This window comes from Pongo pygmaeus, chromosome 23, assembly GCF_028885625.2.
Source record: "Pongo pygmaeus isolate AG05252 chromosome 23, NHGRI_mPonPyg2-v2.0_pri, whole genome shotgun sequence".
Lineage (NCBI taxonomy): Eukaryota > Metazoa > Chordata > Mammalia > Primates > Hominidae > Pongo > Pongo pygmaeus.
This window is the reverse complement of record NC_085931.1, coordinates 46,958,257-46,973,869: the sequence shown is the minus strand read 5'-3', so window position 1 is coordinate 46,973,869 and position 15,613 is coordinate 46,958,257. Positions and strand designations below refer to the sequence as shown.

The window sequence follows — 15,613 nt, the reverse complement described above, 5'->3', positions numbered from 1 at the left end:
GAATTCCGTCTTCTAAGAGGTTAAAGACTTTTCTGCCTTGAGGCGTGGAGTTCCCAATCCTTGGCTTAGGATGGAAGGAAACAGCAGAACACTGTGATGTTCAGCTGAAATGGCCCAACTGTTTTTTTGCATAGGTTTTTGTTCTCTTTTTAAAAATTCTCCTGTTGGGAGGAGGTGAATGTGAGAATTTTCTCTCTGCCAATCTTATATGTGAGGCAGGTAGCTTGGTTGTTTTTAATGCTCAACAGATATCACTACTTGCTTTTGGTTTGGGGGCCCAGAGAGGAGGAGGTGAAGCAGCCACTTTTGGGTGGGGTTGAGAGGAGGGTACAATGTTGGAAGGAAGACATTTCTCTATGTTTTCTTAGTCATAGGACTCTGAATCCCAAGTAGCTAAATTTAGCTCAGGTTCCTGTTGAAAGCATCGTCTTTTTGGGGCGGGTGGTGTGGGGAGAACGGAAAACCTTTTTGTGTATCCTGCTCCATGAAGCCAATAGGGAAGCAGGAGGAGGTGAGGTTGCCATGGAGATGGTAGCTGTGTGCAAGGGGAGAGCAGCAGGGTTTAGAATTCCAGGAAGGAAGAGAGAGTGATGTCATCAGATTCCATGGACCAGCCCAGGAACCCCTGTGAGGTTGGTGGGGAGTTGGGTGTGTGGGGGGTGGTGGAGTGGGAGTTTGTGCAGGGGAATTGTGGCTTCAGTAAGGTGTGGGGAGTCCAGTTCAAGCAGAGAGGTTGGTCGTGTGGAATTGTGCTGATCTGCATTAATGCCTGATTTAAAAAAAATCTGGAAATCATTCTGAATTTGCAGAATATTTTCTTTGTTGAAAAAAAACATTTATTTAACAAAGGAGCTCATCTAGATGTAGAAATGTAATATCTTTTTATAGTTGTATCCCTGAAGTATTTGTGTGTGCCTTTATCCCTTGTATGTGAGGGTATTTGTGTGCATATTTTAGTATATAGTTGCCTTTGTACAATACCTTTTATGGTGCTGCATGCAGTTAAATGCTTCATTAATGCCTGCTGATGGTATTTTTTTATATGGATGGGTGTATATAAATAAAACACAATAATCTGAAGAGAATATCAAAGCAGTTGCTTTTTCAGCAGAAAGGAAAACTGCATGCTTCAAGACAGTTGTTCTGAACATATGCATGTTTGTGCTGATAGTGAAGGGCAAATGTGTTTCTTTTGGTATGACTAAGAGGCTGCTTTTTTTTTTTTAAACAAATATAAGAGAACCTGTGCATCCAAATGAATATTGCCCTTCAAAATAGTCACCTTGGCTGGTGATAACAACCATTGCGCAAAACATGAAGAACTCTCATTCGGAATCGGCTTTAGAGATGAGTGATGAGGAAAACGTTTTTAATACCTAACACTGAATTTTTTTATTTAAAAAAATACCTACCTAGGTTTTTGAAAGACACTAGGTTTCTTCGAATTGGCTTTTCCTGATTTTGTGGTGTTGTCAAAAAGTCAAATCTGTGCTCAAATGGTGAGCTTTTACCCCGTTTGAAGATACTTAAAGTCATGGGTTTAGGCTCTGAAGGCATTTTCATTTTCAGATCAAGGGCTCTTTAAATATTTAGTTTAGCAGTGGCCGTGTTTTGAATGATGGTAGCATCTGAGGAATAAGAACATAGCCTTCCCAGGGCGACGTCTTCTGAGGTGACCCATTTGGATTTATTTGTTCAAGTGTGTCTGTTAAAAATCAGTGACATTACCATTGGGTAATGTGGGAAGCAGCTTTAGATGGTGTGTCCGAGGGCACAGACTCTTTGAAATCGGGTTGGTTCAAGTCTGAACCCCTGTTCTGCAGTTCACTCACTGACCTTGGACAAGTTAGTCTCTTGGTGCATTGGCTTCCTCATGTGTAGAATGGGAATGACAGTGCTGTGAGTACCAACCTCACAGTGTGGTTTGAGGACTAAGTAAGCTAATATATAAAGCTCTTAGACCTTTGATGTGTTCTCAGTCAGTGCTTGCTGTGATTATTGTCGTTAATAATTATATATTTCTTTGAATTACAGAATTCTGAGGTAGAATGTGCCTGAAGATAGTATAGCTCAGTAGTCCCTGTTCTGTACAGTTGGCCTATCATATCTGTGGAGTCCGCATCTGTGCATTCAACCAACCATGGATTGAAAATAATTCAGAAAAAACAATAACAATGCAACAATAAAAATAATACAAAAAAAATACTAAATAACTACGTAGCATTTACACTGTATTAGGTATTATAAGTAATCTGGAGATGATTTAAAGTCTCTGGGAGGATATACATAGGTTATATGTAAATACTGTGCTATTATACATCAGGGACTTAAGCATCTGTGGATTTTGGTGTCTGAGAGGGGTCCTCAAAACAGCCCCCCGTGGACATCAAGGGATGACTGTATTGAAGTCAACCTGGACCTCATTCCAGACACCACTGAATCAAGGAGGGAAATCTGTAGTTTTTAGATTATTCCCAGGTGATTCAAATGATCGATCAAGCTTGGGAACTATTGAATATAATCTGTTTACAGTATGGTCCCAGCACTAGAAGCTTCATTTCCTGGTAGATGCAGAAATCTCAGATGCCACCCTAGACCTACTGAATCAGAATCTACATTTTAACAAGATACCTAGTGACCTATCTGCATGCTAACATTTGAGAAGCACTGCTTTTCTTCTACCAGTGGGAATAATTGGGTGATAACCGCAGGTTAAAGATGAATTATCTCTCAATTTTTCCCATTGCTGGAAGGGAAACAGTGTGGCTAAGCCAGTGTGTAGATGATCATACACTTACCTTCCCTATTTCTTGGCCTAGGGATAAATGCTTTTCTGGACTAAACTGCTGCGTAGCATGTAACAGAACAGTTATAATTATGGCTCTGGCTCTACTGTTTACTAGCTATTTGGCCTGGATCCAGTCACTTAATCTCTCTGAGTCTGACTCTCCTCACCTGATAATAGAAATAATACCCAGAAATAATGTATATCAATTATCTAGCGCATTGCAGTGCCTGCATATGTTCCTGGCTTTTCCTTTTCCCTTGCCTTCAACCTTTCATTGATAAATCTGTAGTGTAGTTCTAGTCCCTTAGAAAGGGCCACCAGTGGAGTCTCAGTACCATCTCATCTCTGTGGGCTCTTCTTGCCCTTCTCCCAGCTATCTTGAGTATTTAATTGTACTTGCAGAAAACTAAGCTTTACACTATATATATATATATATATATATATATATATATATATATATATATAGTTTTCTCTATCTGTTTCTGCAAAATGCCTTTTACTTATTGGAGACTATTATCTAAGAGGGCTAGAAGATGAAGAACTAAAGGATTTGAGTAATTGAGTTGATACAGGAATCAAAGTATAACAAGATATGACAGAGGCAGCTCTTTTATGAATTTTTAATAGTTGACCATTTGTTTAAAAAAATGAAATTCCTGGTTTTTAAAACTCGGAATCAAGAAAAAAATCCTCGGTAGGTTTGAAGTTGTTTGAAGTCTTTTAGATTGGTTCCAAGCAAGAATTAACGTGGTAATTATCAGAAGATCACTGAATTGGTAAGTAATGAGCATTATCTTCTTTCTGACCAGGGAATTAATACAATAAAAGGAAGTTCAGGGACTTGCTCTGAGGACACTAGAAGTAGGTGGCAGAGAGTCTAGGTCAGAGAGTTGGCAGTTGTAGCCAGTAGGGCATTGGAAGCAACAGCAGCAGGAGGAAATAGAAAAGTCCAGTTTTACTCAGATCTTAATGGACTTAGGGCTAGGCAGGATCGTGAACTCAAAGCATATAATAAAAATTGTTACAATAATAGTTTTTCTCTATGGGGTAGGTATACTTTCAGGTGCTTTGTATACCTTATGCCTAAACTTAACATCCTTGCAAGGTGTAGACATGATCACATATATTTTATAGACCAGAAAATAACATTGAGGCCCAGAAAGGTGAGTAACTTGTCCTCAGTTGTTCCTCTAATAAACAACAGAGCTGGTTTAACATCATGTTCAATAGCAATGTGAGTGAAGAGACTGTTATAAAACTAAATTGAAATAACATCTATCAATTAAAATAAAATTTATTATTTTGTCTATAATGATTTTTTTGGGGGGTAGAATTGTTAATTTAAATTTAGACTGTGATAGTCAACTCAGCCTGTCTTAAAGGGACTTTTTTGAATGTATTTCTTTTGAAATGTATTTCTTTTATACTGAGGCTAATTAAGAGGTATCTTTTGTTTTTTTAAATGCCAAAGCTTGTGAAGTCTTCAGTTTAGTGAAGCACCAGTTTAAATTGAAATATCACAACACAAACTGATTTGTTGGTGGTTATCAATTGGCATAGTTAGTCATAATGAGTATTCACATAATTGTGTCTGTTAGTCTGTTATTCCATTCAGATCCAGATGTAGATAATTATCAATGATTGCACAGAGTGAATCATATATTTAGACAGATTTCTAAGTTACGGTTGGAAGAACTCCAAATGAGAGGACTTGGGTTCCAGGCCTGTTTTTGTGACCTTGGACATGTCACTTGAAACTCAAGGGAATGAACCTGAGTTTCCCTTATCAATCAAAAGAGAATAATGTTATCTATCTAACAGAATTGTTATGAGTAGGAGGATGTGCTTGACACCAATTTCTGCTTCTTAGACTAGCTCTGTAACCTTGAGAAAGACATTTAAAACCTTGTGGTACATTGGTTTTCTTATCTGTAAGGTCAGTCTGTGCTATGTGAATATGATTGCAAGGTAAGGAGGGTGCAAATAAAGTAGCCGAATTAGAATTAGATGATCCCTGTGGGTCCCCTCATAATCTGTGGTCCTGTACTAGTCAGAACTGCCTGTGTGTTGGTAGTGGTGAAGTGTTACATACAACTAAGATACTGTTTCTTATTATCATTATTGTTAACAGGGCCACCTCATTAAGGAACAGGCACTGTGTAAGATATTGCATGTATTACCTCAATCATTGTAACAATCCTATGAGGTAGGTAGTATTCTCATTTAAAGATGGAAGAATTTGAGGCTGAGAGATGAATTAGCTTTCCACAGCCATAGAGCTAGTTGGTTACCAGAGACGTAGATCAGTGTGATTCTAATAACTGTACTTTTCCCCATACCTCACTACACATGCTATTGTGACAGGCCAAAACTAGGACATGGGCTTATTATGCCACAAACTGCCTGTACCAAAGAATGTAATGACGACTGAGTAATTATATTCTTCACCACCAAACACTTGCAGTTAAAGAAGGGGAGAAAGCCAGTTTCACTTCAGAGTGTTCCTGCTGAAGTAGTAGCAATTATTACTATTACTAATTCTCCATCCTCGATTATGAATCTTTTTAATAATCTCTGTGACAAAACGGGTAATACAAGTAAAGCACTTCTGCTGCATACTAAGTATGACAGTTATCTAAAGGAAAACTGCTTCTGTGATTGAGTTGCCAGCTGAACTTTTTTCATGGGATGCCATTTTTATTTGAAAGAACAACTGATAGACTATGGTATTCAGACGTTTTATTAAAAATGAATGAGGTGGCCAGGCGCAGTGGCTCACGCCTGTAATCCCAGCACTTTGGGAGGCTGAGGCAGGGGATCATGAGGTCAAGAGATCAAGACCATCCTGGCCAACATGGTGAAACCCCGTCTCTACTAAAAATACAAAAATTAGCCGGGTGTGCTGGCATGCGCCTGTAGTCCCTCCCAGCTACCTGGGAGGCTGAGGTGGGAGAATCGCTTGAACCCAGGAGGTGGAGGCTGCAATGAGCTGAGATTGTGCCATTGCACTCCAGGCTGAGCAACAGAGCAAGACCCTGTCTTAATTAAAAAAAAAAAAAATTGAAGTGAGCCTGTCGTTTTAAGGAAAACTGATATTTGTGGCCAGTGATAAAATTTGAACTTTCAAGCAAAAACTAGAGTTTTGGAAAACTTGTATCCTGGCCTATGAGCTTGATAGCTCTGGCCCTTAAAAGACTTTTCTGATGAGATTGGTGGTGATATTAGTGAATGTGAATTTTTTGATGTTGTATAATGAGATGTGTCAACAGTTGGAAGATCTTTATAACTCAGTGAACTTGTATTTTATAAATGAACAATACATAATGTTACAAAATCATGCATAGGCAAAAAAAAATCTATTCCAAGTACAAGACCAATGAATTTTTATATTAACAGTATGAAAAAATTCATTGATAAGGTTTCACATGCCACATTGCAACTAACCTTTGGTACAGTATTAAAGAAGAATATCTAGAGATAGGTGAAAAGACTATTACAATACCTTGCCTTTTCAAGATACATATCCGTGGAATGCCAGATTTCTTTCTTATACTTCAGAATAATATTGAAACAGATTGAATGCAGAAGCAGGTATGAGAATCCAGCCATCCTCCATTCCATCTCCAATCCCCAGGCCACAGTCTGGTACTGGCTTGTGGCCTGTTAGGAACAAGGCCACAGCAAGCACCACTGCCTGAGCGCCACCTCCTATCAGATCAGTGGTGGCATTAGATTCTCATAAGAGTGCATATCCTACTGTGAACTGCACGTGCAAGGGATCTAGGTTGCCTGTCCCATCTAATGCCTGATGACTTGAGGTGGAACAGTTTCATCTTGAAACTATCCCCACCCTACCCCATCCCCCATGGAAAAATTATCTTCTATGAAACCAGCCCCTATGCCAAAAAGATGGGGGACCACTGTTCTATTAAGTTGGATGTTAAAAATATTTGTAGAAATGTAAAATAATGATACTCTTCTCACTGGTTTAGTTTACAAACTAAACCATTTTCATAAAATATTTTTTAGGGTAACATAATGGTTGGTTTATTATTCGTACTTTTAAAGGAATTAACATTTTTTAAAGTACTCAGTTTTAGTTTCTCATAGACAAATCACAGTAGTTATAAACACAGAAGCAAAAGCTCTTTGGAGTCTTTGGTAATTTTTTAAAGTGTTAAGGTATTCTGAAATCAAAAAAGTTTGAGAATTGCGGCTCTAGTTCTCTAATCTTTTATTTCAGTAGTGGTTGAGACCTCTTAAATTGGTTCTTTAAGTCATGAATGGATCTTGACCCACAAATTGAAAGAGAGTGGGCTAGAGTTAGAGGATTACATTGTGAAGGGAGGTGGGATTTTGCTGAATTTTGCTTGAGTTGATGTTTGAGAATGTGCCAAGGTGTGAAGTAAATTGAGTAAAGTTTCTATCTGGAAATTAGCTATTTGTGGTCATCCTCCAAACCCCATTCAAGTCTTACCTACTGTGAGTTCTCCTCTTTGTAATTTTTTTATGCCTTTCTCACTTGATTATCAACCATGTACACTTGTTCTCTCTAGGCCATACATTTACGTTTTATTACATGGTTCATATTGTATTTGTTTACATGCCTCTTTCCTTTACTAGACTGAGAGTTCTTTGAGAAAAGAATCCCTAGCTTATTTTCCTTTGCATTCCTACCAAGTTCCAGACACGTAAACGTCCCTCAGTAAATGTTTGCTGAAGGAATAAATGAGAAGAAAAAGAGAATAACCAAGTGGGGCAAGGCTTGGAATATTTGGAAGCTAATCATGTAAGCAATGGAGGGCCATTAGTATGGAAGTGGTATGAGTGGTGTTTTAGGTAGTTAACCCTGGCCCTGGTAAGAAAGCTGGGCAGGGGTGGATGGAGGCCAGCTCTTAGCTGGACCAGCCAAGAGACTATTGTTAGAGTAATTTAAGCTTGAAGTTATCCAGGCCTGGATTAAGATGAGTGCTTTCGCCATAGATAATAAGGCATACATCCTGAATCCTGAGGAGTATTTACAAAAACAGAAACAATACCATCCATACTGCTTGACTGTTGTTGTGTACTTATGCTGAATTCTGTGTTAAGAGCTTTATGTATATTGTTTCATTTAATCTTCACAGCATCCCTGAGGTAGGTGTTGTTATTATCTCCATTTTTTTCTAGTTAAGTACAAATAATACATGTTCATTTGTTGAACAGTTAGAAAATACAGATAAGAAACCTCCTCCCCCCACAAAGACATATATCACTCATAAATCCAAATTCAACACCAAGACGTATGACCATTGTAAACATTTTGGGATATATCCTTCCAGACTTAAAAAAACATATATAGTGTGTGTTATATATGCCTGAATATGAGGAAACTGTCAATATAAGGCTTTATGCTGTTTTTCCATTGAAAGGAAGAGCTAACCTATTAAGCTTTTAGGGATGTCAAGGAAATAGGCAAATATCTACTTAAAATATTTATTTATGTAATTTAGAAACATTTTATCTTTTTGGGAAAAAATGTGTATATGCTCTACTGCATCAGTATCTGTATTGTTGCTTAGAAACACTTCGAATCTTCAGTTTTCCAGAGTATATATTGAGATACAACACTTTTTTGAATCTATATTTATTGCAGTCACTGATGATTTTATCTCAAGCTGTAAGTACTTATTCAAATAACAACAGGAAGTTTCTTCATTTGTACTGTGGTGTATACTGCATTGCTTTTCAAAAAAATGTTAATGGAGGTTAAATTCATATAACATAAAATTAACCTTTTAAAAAACTGAACAATTTGGTGGCATTTAGTACGTTCACAGTGCTGTACAACGACTGTCTCCATGTAGCTCACATTTTTACATCACCCTCAGAAGAACCCCATATCCATTAAGCAATCATCCTCCTCTCTTTCCCTTTCCCTGCTGGCAACCACCAATCTGCTTTCTCTTTTGATGAATTTACCTATTCTGGAGATTTTATATAAATGGAGTCATATAATATATGACCTTTTATGTCTGGCTTCTTTCACTTAGTACTGTGTGTTTTCATTGTTTATCCATGTTGTAGCATATATCAGTACTTCATTCCTTTTTATAACTGAATGATACTCCTTTGTGTGTATATAGCACAATTTGTTTATCTGTTTATCCGTTAATGGACGTTTGGGTTTCCATCCTTTGGCTTTTTTTTTTTTTTTTTTTTTTTTTTTGAGATGGAGTCTCGCGCTGTTGCCCAGACTGGAGTGCAGTGGTGCGATCTTGGCTCACTGCAAGCTCTGCCTCCCGGGTTCATGCCATTCTCCTGCCTCAGCCTGCCGAGCAGCTGGAGCTACAGGTGCCCGCCACCACGCCTAGCTAATTTTTTGTATTTTTAGTAGAGATGTAGTTTCACCGTGTTAGCCAGGATGATCTCAATCTCCTGACTTCATGATCTGCCTGCCATTGGCCTCCCAAAATGCTGGGATTACAGGTGTGAGCCACCATGCCCAGCCCATCCTTTGGCTATTGTGAGTAGTGTTGCCATGAACATCTGTGTACAAGTATTGGTTTTGAGTACCTGTTTTCCAGTTCTTTGGGTATATACCTAGGAGTGGAATTGCTGGGTCGTATGGTAGCTCTATATTTAACTTTTTGAAGAACTGCCAATCTCTTTTCCACAGCAGCTGCTCCATTTTACATTCCTACCAGCAACGTACAAGTGTTTGTCAATTTATTTTTAATGAAGAACACAATAAGACAGGGAAAGTAAAGAGAAAGTATGTGTAGCCTTTGAGTCTATTAGAGCTTTGTATCTCAGATTTTGCTGATGGACTTATTAAATATTTATTTAGCATCACTTCAGCACTAAGAATGAAATTTAGCTCAGGGAAATGAATCTAATCTATTTTAAGTAGTGAACAGACTAAGAAGTGATGATCAGAGGAATGAAGGAATGGAAATTTAAATAGACTAAAGTTCCTTGAGGGCAAAGGCCTTATTCATCTTTGTGTCCTCAGCATTTAACAAAGTACTTGGTGTATTATAGGTTTTTTGGGGGGGTCTCCAAGACTACCCTAGGTCCAGTGAATTATCTAGGACTTACGGAACTCAGATGTCGTCATACTTATAGCTATGCTTTATACTAGTAAAAGGCTATAAAGCAATGTCAGCAAAGAAAAAAGGTGCATGCGGTGAAGTCCAGAGGAAACCTGACTCAAGCTTCCAAAAGTCCTTTCCCAGTGGAGTCGCAGGACTTGCTTGATTCCTCTAGCAGTAAGTTGTGACAGTGTTGTCTACCAGGGAAGCTTGTTACAGACTTAGTGCTGAGATTTTTTGGCTGGGGATGGTGAAGGGGGCTGTTCACATAGGCACCCTAACCCTAGCACATATCAAAATTCCAGACTCCCAAAAGGAAAGCAGGCATTAACAGATAAGAGCCACTCTGATCAGTTCTGGAAATAGAACCCTTGTGAAATCTTCAGTTCTCAGATACCAGCGCAGGCCAACCTTGCAAGCTGCTTTCTCTGAGGATAGCAGTCAGACCTGCTACGTTAATTCTTTTTGCACATAGATGTTCAGTTTCTTTAAAAAATGTGTTCTTAGGTCTGTGAAGAAAAATAAACACCATAGTAGAAAGCCAGCAGGGACTTTAATGTAAGACAGACCTGGATTTGTAATATGGGGGGAAAATTGTATAGTTTTTCTGAGCCTCAGTTTCCTTACTATAAAGTGATATATCACAGGGTTTTAGTGAGAATTAAGTGATAATGTTTATAAAACACTAAGCATAATGTCTGTCTTATATATAGTAAGTAGCTGTTAGCATTTTTTTTCAGCTCGCTTGTGTCAGTCCAGGTCCAGCCAGGAGAGAGAGACTACGCAGTACTTTGGACAGGGGATTTAATATAAAGAATTATTTACCGCCAGACGCAGTGGCTTACGCCTGTAATCCCAGCACTTTGAGAGGCCAAGGCGGGCGGATCACTTGTGGTTGGGAGTTCAAGACCAGCCTGACCAACATAGAGAAACCCCGTCTCTACTAAAAATACAAAATTAGCCGGGTGTGGTGGCACATGCCTGTAATCCCAGCACTCAGGAGGCTGAGGCAGGAGAATCGCTTGAACCCGGGAGGTGGAGGTTGCAGTGAGCCAAGATCACGCCACTACACTCCAGCCTGAGCAACGAGCAAAACTCTATCTCAAAAAAAAAAAAAAAAAAAAAAAAAAGGGGCTGGGCACGGTAATCCCAGCACTTTGGGAGGCTGAGGCAGGCGGATCATGAGGTCAGGAGATTGAGACCATCCTGGCTAACACGGTGAAACTCCGTCTCTACTAAAAATACAAAAAATTTAGCTGGGCGTGGTAGCACGTGCCTGTAATCCCAGCTACCTGGGAGGCTGAGGCAGGAGAATGGCATGAACCCGGGAGGTGGAGCTTGCAGTGAGCCGAGATAGTACCGCTGCACTCCAGCCTGGGCAACAGAGTGAGACACCATCTCAAGAAAAAAAAAAAAAAAAAAAAGAATTATTTACCCGTAAGAGGAGATTGAAATAATGAGAAATTGGCTCGTAGGAAGAAAACTCTAAATAACAGCAGATATAGATCTGCTGTATCTATAATAAGAGATATGATGTAATAATATGATTGATGTGTGATAAAATAGAATTAGTATAATAGCAGCTAAGCAGCTACCGCTGGGACCGAGATATCATACCCAAAGAGCCATCTCCCTCAATACCACCAAACACTCCCTGGCCGAGAGACTGAAATCTGAGGGGTTTTGTTGGAGAAGGCATGACTTTGACTCTCAGAATGGCAGAGAAGTAAGTCCCTATGGACTTATACCAGCAGAACTTGCTGGAAATCTGTCCTTTTGAAGTTGCCAAAAACTACCCTCTAGGATACTTGGGGAAAGCTCTTCACAAGGAGTTGTCTCACCAGAGGCACTTTGCTGCCATGTGACAGCATAAAAAGGTCTACTGAGGGAAGCTACTAGCTGCTGGCTGCTGTCCATTATAGGAGCTAGGATGGAGGGAAACTGCTTATCCTGTAGGAACCTGCTAGGCAAGCACAATGGGACCTGGAAGCAAAATGCTTTCCTCCTATAATGTGTCTCCTGTGTCCTCTATGGATAAAGCTTGACATCATGCATGCTTTGCAAAGGAAAAATATTTAAAGGGCCCAGGTTCATTTTCACACAGCTGGCAAAAAGGGTAAATTTGGAGCTGATAATCAATTAATTGATAACCAGTATATAGATGGTATGGATTTTTAATTCTAAATCCTCAGAAAACAGGAAGAAGATGGCAAATGGACAGAGATCTAAAGAACCTCAAAAATAAGTAAGACACATGCAAAAAAAAAAATGAAGTTGGACCTTACATCAATACCAAAATTAACTCAAAATAGATCAAAGACCTAAACATAAGAGCTAAAACTATAAAACTCTTAGAAGAAAACTTAGAGTAAATCCTCATGACCTTGGATTTGGCAGTGGATTCTTAGACATGACACCAAAATCACAAGCAACAAAAGAAAAAACAGATAAATTAGACTTTATCAAAATTAAAAACTTTTATGCATCGAAGGACGTTATTAACAGAGTGAAAAGGCAACCAACTAATGGAAGAAAATACTTGCAAAAATATATCTGATAAGGGATTAATATCCAAAATACATAAAGAACTTTTACAACTCAACAACAGAAAAGCAAATGGCCCAATTATAAAATGGGCAGGGGACTTGAATACACATTTCTCCAAAGAAGGTATACAAATGGTCAATAAGCACATGAAAAGATGAAAAGTACATGAAAAGATGCTCAACATCACTAAGTTGTAAAGGAAATATAAATCAAAACAATGAGATAACACTTCACACTCATTAGGATGAAAATACACAATGACAAGTGTAAGTAAGAATACGGAGAGATTGAAACTCTCGTGCTTTGCTGGTGGAAATTTAAAATGGTTCAGTGCTGTGGAAAACAGTATGGCAGTCCCTTAAAAAGTTAAATATTGTCACTGTGCAAACACCATAGAATTACCAGTGATCCAGCAGTTCTGCTTCTGAATATTTACCCAGAAGCATTGAAAGCAGGGACTTGAATAGATATCTGTACACCCATATTCATAGCAGCTTTATTCACAATAGTTAAAAGGTGGAGGCAACCCAGGTGTCCATTGACAGATGAATGGATGGACAAAATTTGATTTTTACGTACCACATATTGTAGGCTACAATACAGTGATATGCACATAAAATTGTGTTTTCATATAATTTTAACACAATAATATTATTTGGACTTAGAAGGAAATTCTGACACGTGCTACAATATGGATGAACCATAAAGATATGGTAAGTGAAATAAGTGCAGTGAGCTGAGATTATGTCGCGGCACAAATAAATATTGTTTGACTTTATTCACATGAGGTACTTAAAGTAGTCACATTGATGGAGACTCAAAGTAGAATGCTGGTTGGCAGTGGATGGAGGGAGAGAGGAATGGGGAGTTAGTGTTTATTGGGTGCAGCATTTCAGTTGGGGAAGATCAGAAAGTTCTGGAGATGGACGGAGGTGGTTGCACAACAATATAAATATACTTAATGCTATAGAAGTGTATACGGAAAAATGGCTAAAATGGTAACTTTATGTATACTTAACCACAGTTTTAAAAAAAGATGAAAGGAAACTGCTAAAGAATATTTATAGTAGGATCTTAAACCTCAGTACTAGAAAAGATAGATTAACGGGGAACTTTATTTTTAAAATTTCAATTAAAAAATTTTTTGAGACAGTCTCACTCTGTTGCCCAGGCTAGAATGCTGTGGTACAATCTCAGCTGACTGCAGCTTCCACCTCCTGGACTCAAGCCATCCTCCCACTTCAGCCTGTCGAGTAGCTGGGACCACAGGTGTGCGCCACCACACCTGGCTAATTTTTATTATTTCTTATAGACCCAGGGTCTCCTTGTGTTGCCCAGGCTGGTCTCGAACGCTTCCCACCTTGGCTTCCCAAAGTGCTGAGATTACAGGAGTGAGTCACTGTGCCTGGCCAGAATTTTATTTCTTATTTATGTGCTTCAAAATATAATTTTGTCATGATTGAATTTTATTTTATTTTTTTAAATGCAAGAACAAAGTGGATTTATAAAGGCAATTGAAAGAACTGAGGGTGTTAGCCAAACAGGAATTGATGACAGCAGAGTGGACTGTCTAGCTGTATGAAGCATACGTTGTCATACCTGGGCTGTATGATATGGCCTTTTGTTCCGAGGCTGCACGTCTGTACAGCATGTGACTATACTGAATACTTTAGGCAATTGTAACACAATGTATCTAAACATGGAAACGTATTTAATTTATCTAAACATGTACAGCAAAAATACAGTATAAAAGATAAAAATGATACACAAGTATAGGGCACTTATGAATGCAGCCTGCAGAATTGGAAGTTGCTGTGGATGAGTCAGTGAGTGAGTGTGAGTGGATGTGAAGGCCTCGGGCATTACTGTACACTACTGTTGACTTTATCAACACTGTACGCTTAGGCTACACTAAATTTTTACAAAATTATTTTTCTTTAACAACAAATTTGCCTTAGCTTACTGTAACTTTTTTACTTTATAAACTTTAAAATTTTTTTAACTTTTTGATTCTTTAGTAATAACACTTAGCTTAAAATATAAACACATTATATAGCTGTACAAAAATATTTGTATTCTTATTCTATAAGGTTTTTTTAATTAAGATTTTTAATTTTTTTTTTTTTTTTTTACTTTTTAAACTTTTTTTTTGTTGAAAGCTAAGACACAAACACACACATTAGCCTAGGCCTCCACAGGGACAGAATCATCAGTATCTTTCCACCTCCACATCCTTCCCACTGGAAGGTGCTAATGGCCAGTAACACACATGGAGCTGTCATTTTTTATGATAATAGTGCCGTGTGCTGGAACACCTCAGGAAGGACCTCCCTGAGTTAACTTTTTTTTGTTTTTTTGTTTTTTAGTAGAAGGAGTACACTCTAATGAAAAAAAGTATGGTATAGTAAATACATAAACCAGTAAAATAACCATTTATTATCATCAAGCACTGTGAACTGTACATTATTGTATGCGCTAGACTTTTATATGACTGGCAGCACAGTAGGCTTGTTTACACCAGCATCACACAAACACATAAGTAATGTTTTGTGCCATGACAGTTATGATGTCACTGCGATAGGAGTTTTTCAGCTTCATTATAATCTTTTTTTTTTGTGTGGCGGGGAAGAGTTTTGCTCTGTCGCCCAGGCTGGAGCGCAGTGGCATGATCTCAGCTCACTGCAGCCTCTGCTTCCTGGGTTCAAGCGATTCTTGTGCCCTCAGCCTCCTGAGTAGTTGGGATTACAGGTGCTCACCACCACACCCGGCTAATTTTGTATTTTTAGTACAGATGGGGTTTCGCCATGTTGGCCAGGCTGGTCTCGAACTCCTGACCTCAGGTGATCCTCCCTCCTCGGCCTCCCAGAGTGCTGGGATTACAGATGTGAGCCACTGCGCTTGACCAGCTTCATTATAATCTTATGGGACCACCATTGTTTATGCAATCAGTTGTTGACCAAAGTATTGTCATGTGGCCTTGACTGTGTATGTCACAAAAGGCAGAGTTTCTTTGGTCACTTTAGAGGTATTCTCATTCATTCTGTTCTTGAATACTAGAATCAGTTTACAATATCACTAGGTTTTGAACACCTTACAGTGAGGCAGAATGGCCATTTAGCACATATTCCTAAATAACTGATGTAGAGTAAGCTAAGAAAATTAAAGGTTGGTTATTTGGAAATGTGCTACTTTGTGGGATTTATTC

The 15,613-nt window shown here is 38.6% G+C and overlaps 1 protein-coding gene across 22 annotated transcripts in view; it reads left to right on the top strand.

The window, feature by feature from the left end:
- Positions 1–15,613, top strand: part of RBFOX2 (RNA binding fox-1 homolog 2) — a 291,147-nt gene that overhangs the window by 69,140 nt on the left and 206,394 nt on the right. For 2 of the 22 annotated variants that reach the window (XM_054469633.2, XM_054469629.2), the window contains exon 1: positions 564–632. The exons of 17 other annotated variants lie outside the window; for them this stretch is intronic. In XM_054469633.2, the coding sequence (XP_054325608.1) occupies positions 591–632 (42 nt within the window). In that variant the 5' untranslated portion in view covers positions 564–590. Of the gene's footprint in view, positions 1–56; positions 633–15,613 lie in introns of those variants that run through there. 3 more of the 22 variants (XM_054469630.2, XM_063663019.1, XM_063663010.1) reach the window with 3 other exon arrangements.